This window comes from Etheostoma cragini, chromosome 17 (genome assembly GCF_013103735.1).
Source record: "Etheostoma cragini isolate CJK2018 chromosome 17, CSU_Ecrag_1.0, whole genome shotgun sequence".
In the NCBI taxonomy this organism is placed as follows: domain Eukaryota; kingdom Metazoa; phylum Chordata; class Actinopteri; order Perciformes; family Percidae; genus Etheostoma; species Etheostoma cragini.
This window is the reverse complement of record NC_048423.1, coordinates 22,664,845-22,687,264: the sequence shown is the minus strand read 5'-3', so window position 1 is coordinate 22,687,264 and position 22,420 is coordinate 22,664,845. Positions and strand designations below refer to the sequence as shown.

General features: G+C 40.4%; 1 protein-coding gene across 1 annotated transcript in view; it reads left to right on the top strand.

Moving 5' to 3' along the window:
* LOC117960659 (gamma-aminobutyric acid receptor subunit pi) overlaps window positions 1–22,420 on the top strand; it is a 62,591-nt gene that overhangs the window by 11,362 nt on the left and 28,809 nt on the right. Inside the window, exon 2 of the mRNA XM_034898698.1 lies at window positions 5,154–5,243. Coding sequence (XP_034754589.1) covers window positions 5,191–5,243 — 53 coding nt within the window. The 5' untranslated portion in view covers window positions 5,154–5,190. The remainder of the gene's footprint in view (window positions 1–5,153; window positions 5,244–22,420) is intronic.

The following is a 22,420-nucleotide window of genomic DNA, read 5'->3' as shown; positions in this document are numbered from 1 at the left end:
AAACATAACACTATACCTTTTTATAGCGAGGAGTTATAGCGGTCTTCTTGGCATAGCCTGTTTTAGGTTGTAAACCGGTTTAATAAATGAGGTCCACTGTCAGCATTTACTGTGCGAAAGTGCCACAAACGCCAAAGCTATATAATTATATTAGAGACAGAGAGACACCCTTAAAGACAAAAAGATAATTTGAGCGTCTTTTTAAGTCATTACCAGGATGCATGTATAATTATACATAATGGCTATCCACAGTAGGGGTCCGAGCATAAAGCTGGGAAACATGAAAAGAATGCCTAATACATGTAATTCTAGTATTTAACATACAAATGGCACCTTGTAATTCATATCCGCCGCAGCAGAAAAAACAACAACATTATTTCTTTTTTCAAAGGTCCCATGGCATGAATATTTCACTTTATGAGTTTTTTTAACATTAATATTTGTTCCCTCAGCCTGCCTATGGTCCCCCCAGTGGCTAGAAATGGTAATAGGTGTAAACCGAGCCCTGGGTATCCTGCTCTGCCTTTGAGAAAATGAAAGCTCAGATGGGCCAATCTGGAATATTGCCCCTTATGAGGTCATAAGGGGTGAGGTTACCTCCCCGTTCTCTGCTTTGCTCGCCCCAAAAATCGTATCCACTTATGAGAGAGAGACATCATGGTTTTTAAACGACCAAAGTGGAAGTTGGTCAAGGCCACACCCCCAGCCTCCCCCTTGCCCCTCCTCTTTCCTCATCAAAAGCCACAGACTCAGAAATGTCACATACTAAGGAAAGCTCATTTTGGGACTGGCTCCAGTAGCTGTTATTCTGAACTTTGGCTGAATTTTGGGTAAGAGACTCCAGATACAGTATTAGGGGACCACTAAGGTCTATATAAAAGATACTTCAGATACAGTATTAGGGACCACTAAGGTCTATATAAAAGAGACTTCAGATACAGTATTAGAGGACCACTAAGGTCTATATAAAATCATCCAAAAAGAACCATGTCATGGGACCTTTAAGACTGTTTTTGGGCATTTTTAGGCATTCATTGACAGGACAGCTGAAGAAATGAAAGGGGAGAGAGACAACCTGGAAAGGGCTACAGGTCAGAGTCGAACCCCGGCCCACTGTGTAAAGAAGTAAACCTCTATTTAGGGGTGCCCGTTCTACCAACTGAGCATCCTGGCGCCCAGTAAAAGTTTATCTTGTTTCAATATTTTTAAGCTCTGTGTTTTTATGCTTTTCATAAGCTCAAAGTACATTCCCACTAATTCCCCCAACTCTGCTTCTCACTGAGTGTGTTTGAGTTTTTTCTGTCTTCAGTGCATCAGTCCAAAAATAACACTCTTACATTTGGGTTTTAACATCCTTCATTGAGCTTTAATCACTCTGAAGTGATGCATTCCGGCGTGTAAATGGAGCACACTCAGTCATTTGCTCAGTCTTATGTGAGTGACAGGTCAGCAGAGAAGGAATATGATATGAAGATGGTTATTTTTGCTAATGTGCAGCAGTGGAAAATATTGCTTTAGCAGCATCAGTTTATACTTTTATTAAAAGTAAAATTTGTGAATAAGTTTACCAGATGATAGCCTATATCCACGACCTTCCCCTTCCAGAATTGCTCTGTTGTTGGACTGAACATATAACTTTTGAACAAGCATGTTTCTACAAAACAAATTCCTTCCTGAGACTATTTTGCAGAGACATCGTGGCTCTAGAATAATCCACAGCAAGTGTTTCTCCCATCCCAGAATGCTTTGTAAACTAGCCAGACCCTCCTTCGCAGAGCCGTGGAGGAAGGTCTGGCAAAGCGAGACTACATTATGTAATCATTTAGCAACCTTTACTGTACTGCAGCACACAGCACGTACCATTGGGTGGCTTCCTCACATAAGCAATACGTTTTTATTTAATGTTAAGTTTCCATCCATCCATCCATCCATTTATCCATCCATCTCCATCCGCTTTTCTTCCATCGGGTTGCGGGGGCAGCAGCAATGGGACTTCCCTTTCCCAAGGCACATTAACCAGCTCCAACTTGGGTACCCTGAGGCGTTCCCAGGCCAAGTTGGAGATATAATCTAGTCCTGGGTCTTCCCCGGGGCCTCCTCCCAGCTGGACGTGTCTGGAACACCTCCTTAGGGAGGCGCCCAGGAGGCATCATTACCAGTTGCCCAAACCACCTCAAATCCTTTCGACATAAAGGGTCAGCAGCTCTACTCCCCCCAGATGACTGAGCTTCCCACCCTATCTCAAGGGAGATGCCAGCCCCCCTACTAAGGAAACCCATTTTGGCCGCTTGTTCTTTTGGACCCAACCTTTATGAATGTTCATGTAAAGCTTTCACAAGGGACAAATAAAGCCAAGTTAAATTCCTAATGAAGTAAATTAAAGTTAATAGCTGAATACATATCACCAAGAAACACAACTGACTAACCCTAACCCGTTTGGTTTAACCCAAATCTTAACCCAACTGCTGATTATTCATTTAATGGTTTTGCTGCTCTTTGATTACTGCTTTTGTGGTTTTCAATGTTTTGGGCTTAATTTTGAAACACTGTCTTTTTGTATAAGTCATATTTTGAATCAAAGCTTTCTTTTTTGGAACAGATAGCCAATCAATCTGCTTGCTCAGTTTAAGAAAAGAATACAAATTGATACATTGACAGGGGAATTAAACAAATGTAGGTCGTTTTAAAAAACATTCACACAATTAATAAAAGTAATTAAAATCCCAGTTTAACAGGCTTTGCTAGTGTCTTGATGTTTGAGAAGATCTTCTATCATCTTCTTTCAGCTATATACTCTGTCCTAATCTAGACTGTATACCTGTAACAAAGAAAAAGTACCTGGCCCAACAAGAATATGTGGAGAGGCGAAAACAACAACAACAACAACAGATGTGCTAGCAGCAGGTCACGGAGAAGGCCTTGAGATAAATGGGCAGGCTGAGGACCAGGGTACACCACACACCGCTGCCCAGCATCCTGCAAGCTAATGTACCGTCAATAGAAAACAAGCTGGACGAGCTCCGAGCCAGAACTAAATACCAGAGGGACATGCAAAGACTGCAACATCCTCTTCACCACCCTCGATACTGGACCATGCAATTAAACCAGCAGATCAGCTCTCAGGCTGAACATCGGGATGCAGCTGTCACTGTAGGGGGGGAACAGTCAGACCTGAAGACAGTCAGACCTGACCTTCGGTATCACATAACACGCCCCACCAGAGGGGAAAAATCCCTGGATCACTGTCCCTCACCCTTCAAGATGGAGCTTCTTCCCTCAGGCTGTCCGTCTGCTCAATGAGAACTGTGGCTACCCCCCTACCCACCGCCTAATTTTCTTGTGTTAATAATAATAATTTACACTTTATGAATCCTGCAAGGAGAAATTACAATGTTTCACTCTGTTGGTATTACACACATTACACACAGGCCTGAATTGCACACACATGCTAAGTACCTATTCATGCACTAAATGGAGAGATGACAGAGTGAGGGGGGGCAGCCCATGGAAAGGCACCCCGAGCAGTTGGGGGTTTGGTTCCTTTCAGAGCACCTTGGCAGTGCCCAGGAGGTGAACTGGCACCTCTCCAGCTCCCAGTCCACCACCATACCTTGGTCCGTATGGGGACTTGAAACCAACCATTGGATTGGATTCAAATTGACAAACAAGGCAACAATCAAGGCCTCAAAGAGGTAGTCCACAAACCAATGAATGACGTCACTGCTGCTACATCGACGTTTTTATTACAGTCTGTGGAATTATGTAACCAAAGGTCTTACTGTACTTCAAGTCAACACCATTGTAAAGTCACTTTTAACACCACGGCTACAGATGTTTGCTTCCAACTTTACATTAAATAATTCCTCAGCCAAGCTTGCTGTCGACATTAGTTGGGTCTCGTGGTCTCTAAAGGCTTTCTGTCTGCTTTCATCTTAGACAAGGCATATGAGAGAGAGAGAGAGAGAGATAGAGAGATAACGCGCTTTGAAAGAAACTGTGATATGCGTTTGTAGTTTTCACGTCTGGGGCTCACAGTGCCGTGCTTGGAGTTGAGGTCAGCAACAAGAGGTCATTACTGTTGTGAGAATGTCCCTCAGGCATGTCAGTACCGAGACTCACTCTTGTGTGATTTAGAAATAACGTCTCGAAATATCATTATCAACATTTCAGTGTGTGTAAAAGAACCTATAAAAAATGACCAAGCGGCACAGAGAAACCATTGTTACCTGGGTGTTGGGTATAATCTTAGTAAAAATAGAAATAATAGAATAGGCTAGAAACATATGTGATGTGTGCCAACTGATTCCGTTTGAAAACTGCTCCTGAAGTAGGAAGATGTTGGAGTTAGTTAGGGATGAGCCGAGTAATCGGCTGAAACGAGTATCCGGTACGGATATAGCACTGCCGTCGGAGATATATAAAAAAAAACTTCATTAAAGTCAATGGAGATCCGAGAAACAGCATCTGCCCCCCCCGCCCCCCTTCTCTTTTTCTCTTTCTCTCTCTGTGTCTCTCTCTTACTCATACACACACACACACACACACACACACACACTCACAAATACCTGATGTGGAAATAAAAAAGAATGAAAAACAAAAATCAAACTGATCATAAAAAAAATTAAAAGTTAAAAAAAAGAAAGTTATATTATTGAGTATGAAAACTCTTGTTCATAATTGCAACCGCATGTTGCAATGTTGTATTCATTGTTGCAAAACTTGTTGTGTATATAGTTTGTTTGTTACCATGACAACACCATTGATCTGAAGCTCGATACTGTCATGTAAATCATTTTCTAATCAGCGATAAATATAACAATTTCTGATCAACTCATATCAATTGCATGCTTAAATAACATACTGGTTAAAGCCCCGCCCATTTCAAGACAACCCGACCCACTTCTGGCTTAAATTATGTCCACTTCCGGGTTAGGCCCCGCCCAGTCCGAGAACAATTATGGATACAGATAGTTCATGTGGTAAACAGATACAGATAATGCTGTACTCGCTCATCCCTAGAGTTAGTACTATCTTCAATCCTTGCTGATTTAACCATCTTGGTTCCAAAGGGAACACATTCCATATTTTCTGAATCAACTATCATCACTTGCTAAATTGCATGTTGTTGTCCTTTTGTTTGCTTTGACAAACAGATAAACTCCACCTGGCGTCTCCACTCCTTTGGCAGCCATGTCTTTCTCAGTATCTGGAAGGACCGTGTTCACTATCCTCCTCATCAGCAGGTAAGAATGGCAGCGGGCGACATTACATCATGTCAGATTCACAGAACACCAACGCTGTGGTGTCTCGTGAACCATCAACGCTCAATGACAACTCCCCATGCATCAGACAAGAAGCATTGAAATCCCATTGCCAAGTTCACAGTGCTGCTGAGCAGAGCTGATGAAGTAGGATCCGGTGCCACATGTATCACTCATTGCATACAATTGGTGTTATAATCCAGAGAGGTCATACAGAGGGGATGATGGGATGTTTTGTTGCTGATCAATCTGTAACCGTGAAGAGAAGCCTCTCATCTTCTTACAGTTTCTTTTCAAAGCACAGAATGCACTCAGCACATTTTCGATAAGGCATACCCTCTGGGTCTGGTTGAATCCTTCTATAAGATATTCTCTGTATAGTGCAGCGCTTCTTTGCACAATCAGCTCTGGGATGTACTGTAGCAGATTGCCTGCCACTAGTATGTTGCCAAATGCATGCTTTGAGTGTAAACGCCCTATGCCAGACTTTGACCCTTCCAGCGTGAAATAAATGGATTTCATAAATCTTTCCAAAGTTCCAGGCTGATTACCTTTGCAATGCAATCATTGTTGTGTTTGAGTGAACCATCTGGGGAATGACCCTGTTGTCACTGCACTGTAAACATCAAACCATATTTCAGTCAAGTCGGAGAAAGCCTGAAGCATACAGTATACATTCAAACAAGACATCTCCGTTGATGATCCACTATTCTCCCAATAGTAATACATAGGCTTGTATTGCAATCTCTTAGGCCTACATGAATAAAACACTAAATAAACACACAGTAGCAGAGTTTTACGCAGTTTTTTTTTATTTTAGCCAGGCAGCCGTAAGCTATGATGTTGTAAGCTATGACATCATGTTTCCTGTATTGAATATTACACTATACCTTTTGAAAGTGAGGAGTTCTAGCTGTCTCTTTGGTATAGCCCCCAGATGGGGCTGTGGTGGACATTGCCTTCTGGGCATCGAGTCAGCTGGCTCCGTCACTACATCTATGGCACCCTGTTTTCCTGCTGATGTTGTGCCGAACCCCGCAGGCTAAAACAATGTTGCAGACTTTTTCTGGCATGTATAGTACGGTCCACCCCGCTGATGCAAGTCCAATAGAGCGCTCCACTGTGACCCATGTGTGTACGTGTGCACTTTTTCTCGGCTCATAGAGGTCTTCTAAAAGAGCCAGATTTGCCATTGCCGATAAGTGATCAACTGATGACTTCCCCTATTAAACTAATTATATGCTGCACCGCAACTCCACACTGACTCAAAAACTCGCGTACACGAGTTCAGACCAGATGTGAGACCAGACGTGAGACCAGACTTTCGTTGGGAAGATTTGAGAGAAAGTAAAATGGGTGTAGCGTGACACACCTTCAAGCGTGTAGCCCTGTTGTAATGGCCAATCCTTGCCATGTGGGGCTGACATGCCAAGCTAAACCAAGTCCAACCAAGCCCATGTGCATGGGAAACCAACATGAGTTTCTCAGTTCCCTTTTAGTTAGCTTAGCATGCAGCTTTGCCTTGGGCTCCTCAGCCGCTTTGACTTGTGTTCTGTGTTCTATCGTTTTCGACCGGAAAAGTAGAACAATGTAATTTTATTTTTTGCATCTCAGTGTGGCGGCGTGCAGCTCACCATGAAATGGAAGTGTTTTTGAAAATTCAATTTGAATCCAGTGACATGTGACCACCATGTTTTTTTGTAAAACAGCTTAATCTCAGACTATCATTTTTACACAATTCATAGGTAGGAGAAGGAGAATTGTATGATAGCTCATGCTAATAAGAAGAAAATCCTGCCCAGTATGAACTGTGTTTTCTTATTAATTCTAGAGCTACTTATTTTGGCCAAAAAATGCACCATTGTAATGATTAAAAATCTACTTTTTATAGTCTGATCTGTTTAATTTAATGATGGATATTCCATCAGTGCAATTTATGAAAAATAATTCACCATATAATTAATTTGGCCTCTTCGACATCAAGGCCATGGCCTGCGGCCTATCACCAAACCCTGTGAGCATGAGCTGCTCAGCCCAGAGCCCCTGATAGCTTTGGCGATCTAGTGATTAGGAAACACTGCTCGCCCCCTGCCAGTGGAATACAAATGCGCTAAAACCATTTTCCCCAACATACATGGCCACATTATTGACCAACAGTTTTAGGAAGACTACCCATGACCCTGGCGATGCAGAAGCGGCCAAGACCAACACCTTACAGCAGTGATCATCAACTGGCGGCCCACGGGCCAAATGCGGCCCGCCAAGCCGTTCGATCCGGCCCGGGACTGGATTCTAAAATTGTGAGGATCAAAGAGAAAATATGTAGGCCTATTCTACACTATAAAAGCAACTAAAAGCAGCAACAACTGAGTCTCTTCTCAGGAATCAGTGTGGTGGTGACGGCGCAGATTGTATTCTTTTGCAACAGCAACAGTTTCGTTGCAAATTAGGCATACTGGTGAGGCATTACCGAAGGTTGGCATGATAAATGCACACTTTTCAGTCCAGTCATCATTGAAGGACCTGTTTTCAATATCAACTTTGCGTTTCATAGCCTTTGAGAGTGCCATTTTACCTCTGTTATGACACCCTTTCCTGTCACTTCCTCGGTGTTTGTTTTTCAAGTGCTCTATAAGTAAAATTAACTTAATTGAATTGAGGCAAAATATCTATCACCCCTGGTGGTTGTCTGTGGTATAGGTGATAGGAACCTGACTAATAAAGGCCTTCAGTTTTGTAATAAAATCGAAAAAGTATTAACAATAAACATCAATCATAATGTTATACCAAAAGATGATTTTTTATTTAATTTTTATTTAAGGGTTCGGCCCCCAAGGAGACTGTCTGGTAAAATTCTGGCCCTCTGACAAATATAGTTGATGACCCCTGCCTTACAGCAAAGGAAAACTCATAAAGGGTTACAAAGGTCTTGCATATGGTACATCCAGCATAAAAAGGCTCATGGGACATGAAGGGCCTGCTTGAATTCTGTGGGAAGATTGTTGTCTTGCTTCATGCGGAGGATGCAGTATACCACCAATGTAGATGCATTTGATAAAGACACGTTGGCAAACGCCTGAGTGTCAGTCTAGCCTCAGATAACTTTCCCCTCCCATGTTTCTGGAGCAATCATTGACAGAGCTGGCGGCATCGGAGCTTTGTTTGACTCCCTGAGTCAAAAGAACAAAGCAAGAAATCCAAGAGGATCTCAGCTGAGCTTGTTATTATAAAAAGATGTATTATAAAAAATTAAAAACCTGAATCTTTGTCATCCAAGGCAGTCAGCCATATAAAGTTTTTAGTGATTGTTGACTGTAATGTAAACATTGCAACAGTGCACACCACAGTGGCTTGAATAAGTTTACATGCCCATGCTAAAGTGGATTAAAGAGAGGAATAAAAAACATCAATGGGAAATTGATCTTAATGCCTTAATTTTAAAAAATCCAACCTTTTAAGGAGACCTATTTTGTTTGTGAATGAATAATGTATTGTAAATAAATAACTGTTTTTACTTTAAATACAAGGGGCATAAGTATACACCCCCCATGTTAAATTCCCATAGAGTCAGGGAGATGTTACTTTTGAAGGCCAGTTATTTCATGGATCAGGATACTATGCATCCAGATAAAGTTCCCTTGGCCTTTGGAATGAAAATAGCCCCCCGACATCATCACATACCCTTCCCCATACCTAGAGATGGGCATGGGGGACTTTTTATAAGATGATCTCTCAATGCAAATCAAACCAGCTATTAAGCTAACTGAAATAACACCATGCCAATCTCTATGTATGATGAAGGGTATTTGATGATGTGGGGGGTATTTTAATTCCAAAGGCCAAAGGGATCTTTATCAGGATCAGTAGAAAAGGTTGGATTTTCCTAAATTGTTCGAATTAAGGCATTAAGATCAATTTCCTAAAGACGTTTTTTTATTCCTATTTTTAATCAACTTTAGCATGGCTGTGTAAACTTATTCAAGCAACTGTTTATGCTTTAATCTCAAAACATTTTCAGAAACAAACAAAAGGCGAGAATAAGATGCAGGGAAGAAAACAGAGCATCAAAAAAAGAGGGAAAGCGTCGCTATGAAAACTATTTATTTGCTTAAGAGGGCAATACATGTGACATTGTTTTTTTTGCTCTTACGTAATTTTTTGCCTCTTGGAATCTCTCAATCGAAACCACAGAAGTAGACACAGTCTTTTGATCGCATCATGAAGTTACGTGGGATCATGGGAGTTGTTGTCTTCATTTGATTTCATTGCCGATTGAAATGTCTGTTACGTTTAACGTGTCATTTTCCGGAAATAGCAGCAGTGTTTCACACATTACGTTACGTTAGACACACAATGGATGTTCTATTAAAGAACAGGGATTTTTTTATGTTACCTGTAACCCCAAAAACTAATGTGTGTTATGCACACAGCTCCGGCATGTGGACGAATCCGAAGCTTGACGTGTTTGCCATGGCTAGTTACGGTTGCTAAGCCGTGATGAATCAATCACTTACCCGGGAGGGGTTTAGCCCTTCTTTTATTTACTATAATCTGATTAATTTGTCTTTTTTAACCCTTGTGTTGTATTCCCATCAACCATGAAAAAAAAGAGTTTTGGTCACTTTTTTTTTTAAATGATCATTTTTTCGACATTTTTGTTATGTTTTCAATGTTGTGGGTGCTTTTTTTGATATTTTTAATATTGACATTTTCAGCGCTTATTTCGATGGCCCATTTTTTTGGAAGAAAACTAAAAAATTAACTTAGAACGGGTCAAATTTGACCAAGGGACAACATGAGGGTTAAAGCAGCTGCAGGACACATAGTACACATTTATGATGTTGTAACCTTTTGTGCGTTGTGTGTTATGTCTTGCCTAAATTGTATTCAGAAACATATTTCAGCTCACTGTATAACTGTTATATGTGTGTGTTGTTACAAGCCTGCCACCATATTGGTTATGTGACCTGTTTATTATCACCCACCAGAAAGAACATTTATTGGTCCGGTGATGTGCAGCGCATTGTAGTAGTTGTGGGTTTTCTACCTTTTGAGCGAAATGGACTATCACAGCTTCTTTTCTCTGTTTTCTCCGGCCATGTTGCACCAATTTCAAAAAATGTCTACTGCATAGACTGTCCTGGTTTATGAAATGACCTCCTTTCAGCGGTAACGTATTTCTTTAACAGCCCACAATTACAAACCCACGCGGCAGCATCAAAGCAGTCAGTTTTGATATCTCATTTAATCTCTCTCAATGGAGGCTCAATGACATTCAGTAAACACCACAGTGCTGCAAATAGGAGGCGATGGTTTCACGGCACTTGTTACGGAGAGCCTGGATACAAATTTACTGAAGCCTATTAAAGGCAGATTAAAGGCTTACAGTATGCTTTTCTTGTCATTACTGGAGAGACATGACTTACTTCTGAATAGAAATCTATTTCTTGTGCTTGGAGAGATTAGTGGACCCCTATACTCCAACAATTACATAACTGAATTGTCTCAAACTACTTCAAAGAGGAACGTGAGAATAGAAGAAGAACACAAAAGTCTTGAGAGAATATTGCATATTGTATTTAGTTTTTTCTTTAAAAGTCCCCTGACATTGACAAGATTCCAGATCGGCCCATCTGAGCTTTCATTTTCTCAAAGGCAGAACGGGATACCCAGGGCTCGGTTTACACCTATAACCATTTCTAGCCACTGGGGGACCATAGGCAGGCTGGGGGAACTCATATTCATGTTAAAAAACCTCATAAAGTGAAATTTCCATGCCATTGGATCTTTAAGATATTTTTTGGGGGCATTTTAGGCTTTTATAATACAGATTATGTGTAAGGGGAGAGAGAAGGAATGACATGCAGCAAAGTGTCGCAGGTCGGAGTTGAACCTCCGGCCGCTATGTCAAGGACCAGGTGATCTTTCCATGCTCCCAATCCCTCATTGTTCTTTAATTGCGTAAAAGCTCCAGTCATCGTCGATAGAATCTTCTTAAACATTTCACAACTATCTAAAGAGTTCTCTTGAAAATAGACTGTGTTCACTGAAGTTTACAGTATTACTTGTTTGTAGGAATGGGCGTTTTAAGTAGTGTTAAAATGTATTTTTCTGGCACTAAATTATTAAAGTACTCACACACAAAAAGGGGGTAAGAAATGAGGTTTTGATGACAATAACATAGGGAAAAGCTTTTTGAAATTTCCCAGCTGAACTTTCTGTGCTTCCGGGATTCGATCACACTGTTACTCTTAGTCTTAATCCTTGGATCATCAGGAAGTGAAGCCTGTAAAGCCCTCAAGTGTGAGGGAAGCAAACACATGGCAACCGGTTTAATGACAATCTTTAACACTAAAAAAAGCCTTGGTGAGGGAGATAACAGTACAAAGTAAAATGATCTTGAGTTTAGAGTCTCTGTCCGATGGGACAAGCTATCAGCTACAGTAACGTCTTGCTTAAGGCGCATGGGCTTTCTTTAAGAAATCTTCTTTTACATGAGCTCTGAGATTTTAGGAGCTCAAAGGAAGGCCAAAATAAGATCTCAGTTAGTATTAATTAAGATGACACTACAAAGCGCTATCATGGTAATAAGAGCCGTTTCCCTAGCTCTGGCTTTGCAGTCTTGTGATATGAAATGGACCTTGAATCTTTGGAGGAGCTCATGCACAGATACTGTTCATACTGTACAGGGCCGACGTCTTCAAATTTCTCCATTTGATACTGACTCACTTATCTAAATTTAAACACCCAGACACAGGCATGGTAGCTTGCAGGCTATAATTGACAGGATAGCTTTTTTTTTACCTTTCTATTTCATGCTGTCTAAGGAATTGAGTGCTAACCTTTCCAGTTTTATGGCAGAGGTGAAGGTTTCAAACCACAGGACGCAACCAGTCAGTCAAAACCTAGTCATTTCTGAACTTTAGGAGCTTTGATCTCTTTCCTACAGTCACATATGTAGCCGGGATAATGCCTAGGCGATTCGTCAACTCATATTTCCTATCAGTATGTATGTTATCTCGAAAGAGGAGTTCCTTAAATAAGTATTTTATTGTTTTACTGTACGGCTGTCTTCTCATGTTTTATGTCTCTTAGTTTGTTATATTTGTAATTTGCATGCATGTGGGAGTTATGTACGTTATACCTTTCAGTATTTATCCAGCCCTTTGGTCAACTTTGGTTGTTTGAAAGTACTCTACACATAAAATTTGATTGATTGACTAATTGATTGATTGTGAAGGGGGAAGTAAAAAAGCTACTATGAAGGTAAAATGAAAAAAGAAAAAATACATACATGTTGATATAAAAAACATTTAGCCAGTCATAAATACTATTCCCCCTGATGAGTAACGATGTACTACTATGTTCAGAAATTATGTTTTAGAAACCAACTGATATTCATTTAAATAATTGTAATAACACTAAAAAGACAATATTAAACAAGAAATTGCAAGCTGTATTTAACCCCAGCTAGCACACGTGTATAAATACATTTTTTAATTTGCCATATTTAGTTGTGATGATGCATAGGGTCAGGGTGACACATATCACCACAATTCTGCAAATCACTTGCAGATGTATCATTTATATATGAGTTATTAAAGGGTAACAGTAACAAAATAACATGACAAATGCATTTTTGAAATCTGAAAATTACATTGACAAAATATGAATGACTTTCATGTTTAAAACGTTTAAATCTCATTTTTTTTATAAACATACATATAGAACATATAGAAAGAAACTTCTAAATGGTGAACATCTGTCATCTGCAGCAGGGAGTGAAATCCACTCTTAATGCATATCACATCATTTGTTAAAGACTCATCTTAGAAGACTATGTTTAACGCCCAACAAAATGCATTTTCATATTATTTCATATAATTATAGCAGTGGTAGCCTATGTGTTTTTAGTGTTAATCTGTAATGAGTTGACGTCATGGTGCTCTCCCAGAAATAAAGAGCAATAAGTCCATTACGCCCAGTGGTGGTGAGAAAATTGCCTTGCTTAGGGAAAATATAAGTGACAGTGGTACCATGACAACTCGCTGTGAAAATGGAATTGGCAGAAAAACCCAACCGAGGGAAGATATTGTTCCAGATAGGAGACATACAATTAAACTTAATGAACATAAAAAACTGGTTTTCACTCCGCTCTGCTGCAGATAATGAGCAAAGACAAAAGGGGTTTTTGTGAAATTCAAAAGGATCCCAATTACAACCTTATTTAAATTAAGACTGGATGTAATATATGCATGTGTATATCTCTCAGAAAAATAGATAACATGGTTCTTCTTAGAAAAAAGTTTCTTCTTCCTTGACCTGTCTAGGAGGTTATTCTGCTGCCAGTAACTGTAGGAAGCTTTGAGTAAAATCTCTGGTAAACGAATGGATGGGTTTCCATGGAAACAGCTGCAATACACATTTGAAAGCCACTTACTATCAAAGCTAAAGTCTAACCTTGTGTTTTTTTTTTGTCTTTCAGTCAAGCTTCAAATGGTTGCATCAGCTCAGAAACACCAGTGGTGTTACATTTTGGTTACCCTTGACAAGTGACATCGGCGAGCCGCCGCAAGCATTAAGTTGTCAGGAGCAGTCAAAATGACGATCACTCTTCCAAATCAATGTGCCAGAGCACTAGTTGGAGTCCAATCTCAGTTGTGACATGATCTCTAGGAAGCTTTCACTTCAACGTACCTTCAAACTGCGTGAAAAATTGGATTCGGAATTTAAGGGGAAAATATTACACAAACCCAGATTTCATTTTTCATTTTAAATCAACAACCTTACCAACTCCTCATAGACATGATAAAGGTATTTAATGTAACTAAGTGACATTAAACACTATTCATTTCCCCTTTAAAGTCGCTACACTTTCTGTTTGTATTGTTTCGGCTAGTTTTTAGAGTTTTTACGACACCTGCTGTTGTAAAGCTCTTTTCTTTACTGTGCTGTGTTACCGAGTTAGCATTACTGAGAGGTCATATAGTCAAGATGAATGTTTTGGTCCACCAGAAAATCAAGCATTTACAATAAGAAAATAAGTTACAGATACATTGAGTGTTGCATACTTTGGATGTCTCATGAGCTATCACTGTCTCTGTCACAAGTCAAAGTGTTCAAAGTTTGTTGTAGCAACCAATCTTATAATAATTTAAATTAATGTAGCACATTTCATGAAACACACAGGCCCTTTACATAGTTACAGTGGGACAAGGGAAAAGAAAAGTAGGCCAACACAAACACAGACTAAAAGGACTTTTTTAAAATTAGAAAGGCATTTAGAGATTCAAACTTCCGTATTAACAGTGAAAAGAATGCTATTTATATAGATTTTAGAAAGGTAACATCTAAAAATACACGCTGAATCTAAATACAGTAACACATTCTGACGGGGCACAGATTACCTTGTAACACCAGGAAAGCCTGTGTTAGCAAATGCCAGCGGAGCCAGGTAAAAGGTAGCAGGAGATTTCTTTATATAGGCCCAATTGTATTTTAATGTTTTTTTTGGGAAGTTATCTGTAGTTATGGCTGATACTGGCGCACAACCATCACAGAAATAATTTGAATGAACCTTGGCAGACGCCTTACCAAAAGCTATATAGAAATAGCGTTCTGTCTCGTTTCTCGACCATTATATGAAATATGACAGAGCTTTAGAAACATGAAAAAGTTACATATAGTCACTTAAAAGGTCCAATGCCATGAAAATGTCACTTTATGTGTTTTTTTTAACATTAATATGCATTCCCCCAGCCAGCCTTTGGTCCCCCAGTGGCTAGAAATGGTGATAGGTGTAAACCGAGCCCTGGGTATCCTGGTCTGCCTTTGAGAAAATGAATGGGCCGATCTGGAATCTAGACCTTATGAGGTCATAAGAGGCAAAGTTACCTCCCTTTTCTCTGCTTTGCCCACCCAGAGAATTTGGCTCACCCATTAGAGAGAGACATCATGGCTTTCAAACAAGCAAAGTGGCAATTGGTCAAGACCACACCCCCGGCCTCCACCTTGCCCCCCCTCCTCAAAAGCTACAGACTTAGAAATGCCACATACTAAGGACAGCTCATTGTGGAACTGGCTCTAGAGGCTGTTATTCTGCACCAAGGCTGAGATATGGGAAAGAGACTTCATATACAGTATTAGGGGATCACTAAGGTCTATATAAAAGAGACTTCAGATAGAGTATTAGGGGACAACTAAGGTCTATATAAAAGAGACTTCAGATACAGTATTAGGGGACAACTAAGGTCTATATAAAAGCATCCAAAGAGCAACATGTCATGGGACCTTTAAAAAAAGAACGATGAGGGCTAGACAAAGTTTAAATATCCCCCCAAAAAATCTTTTATTCAACGTTTTTAATTTCAGTATTTCTAGCTTTTAACAACACCATTGTTTTCACAATAGTCCTCTTGTTGCTCTCTCACTTGTACTTGTACTGAACCTCTGGGGAGCTATGTGAACTTTTTACCTGATGCATCACACATTTGAATCTTCCCTCTAGGGTCTGCATCTGTCTAACTGCTCTGTCTGTCTGCACTGGCTAAATTCACTAAGTAGTTTCTCTAGTTGAAGTTGGGATTTGTTCCAGATCGTACAGCAAGATTAACCTCTAGGTCTGTTGGCAAAGGTTTTGATGAATGCAGTTGCCCTTTAACAAGACAGCGTAAAGGTCAGAGCTGATGAAAGCGATTGGCTACTAATGATCCACACTTTCTAGCTCATTTACCTAAATAAAATGTTACAGGTGCCTAGTGTAATCTTTCAGAGCATGCGGAGAGAGCCATTACTCTCGCAACATATTATCACGGAGCATGTTCCAGCTTTCAAGTCTTCCCTTCAAGATATTATATATAAGTGCTTCTTTAGTGTCTATGTGCTGTGTGTAGTGTGGAGACTTAATGCAGCATGTAACTGTGATGATAGTTCGCCCATAATAAATCCATAATATCTTTAAAAAACCCATATTAAACAAAATTAGCGCTTCCAATCCCTTCCTTAAAAAAATATTTGCACAACGATAGCAGGAGAATACAATTAGACTCTTATCATACTTGCCCTGTAGGTATTATCATTCTCCATATACACAACTTAATGTTTCAGCTCGGAAAAAAACTCTATTAAGGGTTGCTTGATTAATCCTAGAATGATTTAATGTGCTGTCATTTGGATGTGATGAAACTGAGAATTATTCTCCACTGTTAAGTTCTTTGGCAGCGGCTCAACTCACGTTTGGCAGCCTTTAATTAGAGACTTTATTAGAGAGGGTGTTTTAACCTGGACAGCTGGGAGGATATTTTTAACTTCAGCGTGTGGTTGATCGTGAGTTTCTGCTTTGACAAGAGCGATTTCAGCCCTGTAACACCTTTGAAATACTAAGAAACCAATCCATTGTTATTCCATGGGTCAATCCAGGAAGCAGTGAGTTGGTGTTACGTGCATCCACATTTTGGCACAGCCGCTCTTACTAGCTGTCTGTTTTTAATAACTATTCATATTCAAGGGGTTTCCTTGCTCAGAGTGGGTCTTTGGGGTCAACCACACATGGCAGCAAGCATGATCAGTCCTCGTACAGTAAAGGCAGTGAGTCTGTGTTACCTTATCCGACAGAAATCTATGTGTTTACCAAAATAAAATTGATATCAATGAACGTCAGTTACATTCAATCCATTGCCAAATGAGTTGCTACAAAGCTAATCAAGACTATCAGCGTCACACAACTCTCTGTATTTCTCAGAGAGAGGTTTTCTCAATTTATTGTATTTCTCATTTCCCATCATGTTTTTTAATCCTCTGTGTCCTCCTTGGCTACTAGCAACTGGGTGGTTCCAGTAGGAAGGCTTGAATCATGTGGACCCACCTATAGTTTTGTTGTCATTGCTAGTTTGAAATCCTCACAGGGTGTAGGCGAAAATGACGCACCATAGCTTTATATAAATCATTGTGAAAGCTCGCCTCTGGACCTAAAACACATATTCAAGTTTATGTCCTGCTTGTTGAACTGTTGTTTGTTAAATTAAACTTAAATACATTTACAAAGGATTTAAATTAAAATTTTCTTATTCCTGATTGTCATGATTTTGGTGCTGGTGATTTTTCTTTTGTGGCTGGCTAAAACCTCGGTCTGGGGCTGTCAAAAATTCCTCAATGCAGGAAAAATACTGATATTAAAACACATATTCAGATGCAGCAACACGGTGTTGAGGCAGTTTCTGAAATTGTCACATTATTTTTAATCCATTGATTTGTGTTCATGGACAGGATTTCCTTGTTTTTTTTCGTGTTGCTGAAAACGTAATGTATTTGTTCTGGTCACTACGTAACGGAAAGCATCAATTTTTTGAAAAGAAAAACGGGGAAACGACATGGCACATGGGCCGCCGTCTCTGGGGGACGCACCAGTTGGGTTTAGTAAAAGAAGAATGGGGAAAGGACACGCTACACACCGGGGAAACGACACGTTACATGCTGGGACACAAGCTCCGGTCTCTGGGGGACGCACCAGTTGGGTTTAGGAAAATAAGAACGGGGAAACAGTGAGATGGTGTTAACTAGACGCCGGGACACAAGAACGGTGAAAGGACACGCTACACGCTGGGACACGATCTCCTGTCTCTGGGGTGAAAGTCCTGTGTTTTTGACCCATCCACCACCCAAACCAACCTCCCCACGCGGAATTACAAATAGTCGCCACAGTAGCCATGAAACATGCTTTCCTTTTAAATACATTACTTTAAAAAATTGTCCTCACCAACACGAAAAAAAACACCCAAAAAGATGTCATTGTACACGATTCCATAGATTAAATAACGTGACCCTTTCACAAACTGCCATGAGACTGGGTTGGATGCTGGCATCAGTCGTCAATTATTTTTGAAATAGGTTTTGTTGAGGTTGGATAAAAATGTCACATGAAACCTCTATGGTAATACAACGGTAATATTGTTTTTTATTTCATGATTGCTCTGAATTGAGAAGAATTGTTGCAGGTTATGTGTGGACAGGTTTGGTTTGATTATCACGCTTGTTACTCTGTTTCATCTGGCATAAAAGAAAAGACATTTAATTATCCTGATGATGAGATTTTTCTGGATGGTTACATTTTTCTTTCTAACTAATGAGTTTTTTCCTCAGTAATGACTGAATTCCGCGTTTAATGGACAGGAAGAAATTGCTAAGAGTACTTATAAATTACCCACAGAGGCATCAAATGTATCTCTCACTTAATAAAAGTCCAACTTGTTGACTGCAATCTTGGCAGGATGACATCCACAGTTTCAGAGCAATATTTTTACCATTTGGAATGGTGCTACAGAAAAAAATCAGGGGTCACTAAGTCATAAGGACACATTAGGGACGTTCCAAAACTCCAAATATTGCAAAAAAGGTTTTTATGCTTTGCAGTAGTGGAAAGGTTTTCTATCTTTATCCATTTATCCGGTGTTGGGTCACAGGGGACCCCAAACTTCCCTTTCCCAAGCCACATTAACCAGCTCTGACTGGGGGATCCCGAGGCATTCCCAAGCCAGGTTGGAGATATAATCCCTCCACCTAGTCCTGGGTCTTCCCCAAGGCCTCCACCCAATTGGATGTGCCTGGATCACCTCCCTAGGGAGGCGCCCAGGAGGCCTCCTTTCCAGATGCCCAAACTACCTCAACTGGCTCATTTTGACGTGGAGGAGCAGCAAAAGGGGAAAAGTTTGTGTATTGATTATAAAAAAATTATAATATCATATGTGCGTGCAATGGAAAAGGACTTGGGGGATAACTCATGACATACATGGAGTATCAAACTCAAACATCACCAAAACATCAGATCAACATTCCTCAAACTAATAGATAATAAATTCTCTATTGTTTTACATTGTTTTAGGCTCTTTATTACCTCATCACCTCGATTTCCTCTTCTTATTGTTTCCCCATCCTCTGCAATCGTTTTAATGCAGCTGACTGAAGAAATAGCCCACCAGCTGTGTCTCTTAATTGGCCAACTCCTCCTTTTCCTATGGAATGACATGTGGATGAAAATTTTGATAATTTCATTGTGAACTAAATGAACCAACGTGGTGGACTGACCAAATGACCCATGGCAATAAAAAGGCAACATATTTGCACCAGCAGTGTTTTTCTGTGGATGCACAGGCATCTATATCATATCTACAGACGTTTCCTTATTGTTGCACTAAAGTAGAATTAGGACCAGGATAAATTGATTGGTTACTCATGAATCCCTTCTCGGAACTTCTCAAACGCAGCCATCCTGTGCATGAGACACTGTCCAAATAAAACCCAAATAATTCAGTCTTAAGCAGTAAGGTAGGACCTGAAGTGTTTGCCAACATGATTCGATATTGTATGGCTCTTGGAAGATTGACTTACTTCATGTCAGTTAAACCATTTTCCTAAGAGGCATTCAAATGTGCATCAGTTTTTTCCAGACAGAGGAAATTGGATTATGTTGCAGCACTGTCCATTTTCTTTAGCACTTATGGGAGGTAGTACAGGACCTACTCACCTGCATTACAACCCAGCAATCCACCTGAACTGAGCCCCTCAGGAGACACATTCAATCAATAACTCATGGCTGATTCTCATGCTCTAATTGCATGGGACTAGTATTGCCAGGGGATCTGATGTAAGGTACAAATTCCCCAACCCACATCTCTGTGAAGTCTGTATTTCATGAAAACTTACTGACATTATCCCCCACATATGATGTCAAAGCTTTCTTTTACAATTCCCAATACAGCCAATACAACCTCAAATCCCACAGATGCCGATTCAACCTCTGTGTTTGGTGAAATTGGTGAAATATTTACTTGACAAATTACAGATAAGTCAGATTTAGTTAATTTAATTGGTCAACTCCCATTGCTTCTAAATGGCAACACTCTAACAGGGCGCCCTACTTAGTTTGTTCCTAACTGCTTGCCTTTTGCATCTTTAATGGCAGAACTGTATAAAGAGAGGTGAGAAACAGTTTGGATGTAACATCAGACTGAAAGCACGCCCGCAGTGCTGGCTACAGCCGGACGGATTTGTTTCACAGCAGGCTCACTGAAGCTGTGTTTAATCACTCTGAAAAACTCTCTGCAGAACATTTTGCTGAGTTCCTCCTGTCAAATCGTGCTCCGCTTGTTGTTCAGACATCCATATGCGTCTTTTAACATTTTGTATATGTGTCTTCTGTTTTGTCGAGTTGCGGTTTATCAGCACAACGGCTATGAATATTCTAACTGTTCATACGCTTTCACAGCTTTGCGGCTCCTAGAATGACAAAATGCCTGTGGAGAGCAGTCTTGTATAAAAGTAGCATCTGATGTACATTAGCAACGCAATTAACACACGCATATGCTGTGAAGGATAATCCATCCAATTTACCGTGTGTTTCATGATACTGCCTCGTTTCTTAATGCGTCGATGCTGTTTTGATTGATTAAACGTTGTGTGGTTATAACAGGGCAGGACAAGTTCCTAGTGTAAAGTGAGCAATCCTTCAGCCTAATTGGCAGGGCTGACAGAGCAGAGCACCTCATTGACAAATCTCACCCTGCCCCTTCAATAAACAGCCGAGCAGAGTTCACAGGCCTTCATGTAACCTATTATTAATGGAAACGAGGTTAATGATACAATGGAATGATATATATGTATCGTGAGGGGAAAAAGTATTTGATCCCCTACTGATTTTGTTCATTTACCCTCTGACAAATAAATGATCAGTCTATAATTTTAGTGGTAGATTTATCTGAACAGTGAGAGACAGAATAACAACAACAAAAAACAGAAAAACGCATGTTAAACATTTTATAAATTGATTTGCATTTTAATGAGGGAACTATGTACTTGACCCCTCTGCAAAAACATGATTTAGTACTTGGGGACAAAACCCTTGTTGGCAATCTCAGAGGTCAGACGTTTCTTGTAGTTGGCCACCTAGTTTGCATTTCAGGAGGGATTTTGTCCCACTCCTCTTTGCAGATCTTCTCCAAGTCATTAAGGTTTCCAGGTTGACATTTGGTAACTCAAACCCTTAACTCCCTCCACAGATTTTCTATGGGACTAAGGTCTGGAGACCGACTAGACCACTCCAGGACCTTAATGTGCTTCTTCTTGAGCCACTCCTTTGTTTCCTTGGCCGTATGTTTTTGGTCATTGTCATGCTAGAATACCCATCCACGACCCATTTTCAATGCGCTGGCTCAGGGAAGGAGGTTCTCACTCGAGATTTGACAGTACATGGCCCCGTCCATTGTCCCTTTGATGCAGTGAAGTTGTCTTGTCCCCAAAGCATAATGTTTCCACCTCCATGTTTGACGGTGGGGATGGTGTTCTTGGGGTCAGAGGCAGCATTCCTTCCCCTCCAAACATGGCAAGTTGAGTTGATGCCAAAGAGCTCCATATTGGTCTCATCTGACCACAACACTGTCACCAAGTTGTCCTCTGAATCATTCAGATGTTCATTGGCAAACCTCAGACAGGTATGTAAATGTGCTTTCTTGAGCAGGGGGACCTTGTGGGCGTCCTTCACGGCGTTGTGTGTTACCAATTGTTTTCTTGGTGACTGTGGTCCCAGCTGCCTTGAGATCATTGACAAGATCCTCCCGTGTAGTTCTGGGCTGATTCCTCACTGTTCAACTTGACGAGGTGAGATCTTGCATTGAGCCCCAGGTTGAGGGAGATAGACAGTTCTTTTGTGTTTCTTCCATTTGCGAATGATCACACTAACTGTTGTCACCTTCTCACCAAGCTGCTTGGCAATGGTCTTGTCACCCATTCCAGACTTGTGTGGGTCTACATCCTTGTCCCTGACATCCTTGGAGAGCTCTTTGGTCTTGGCCATGGTGGAGAGTTTGGAATATGATTGACTGATTGATTGCTTCTGTGAACAGGTGTCTTCTAAACTTGTTACCTTTATAAAAGGCACCTGGGAGCCATGAATCTTTCTGAGTGAAAGGGTGTCAAGTAAATATTTCCCTCATTAAAATGCAAATCAATTTATAACATTTTGGACATGGGTTTTCTGGATTTTCTTGCTATTCTGATTCTCACTGTTCAAAGAAATCTACCATTAAAATTATAGACTGATCATTTCTTTGTCAGTGGGCAAACGTACAAAATCAGCAGGGGATCAAATACTTTTTTTCCCCATCACTGTA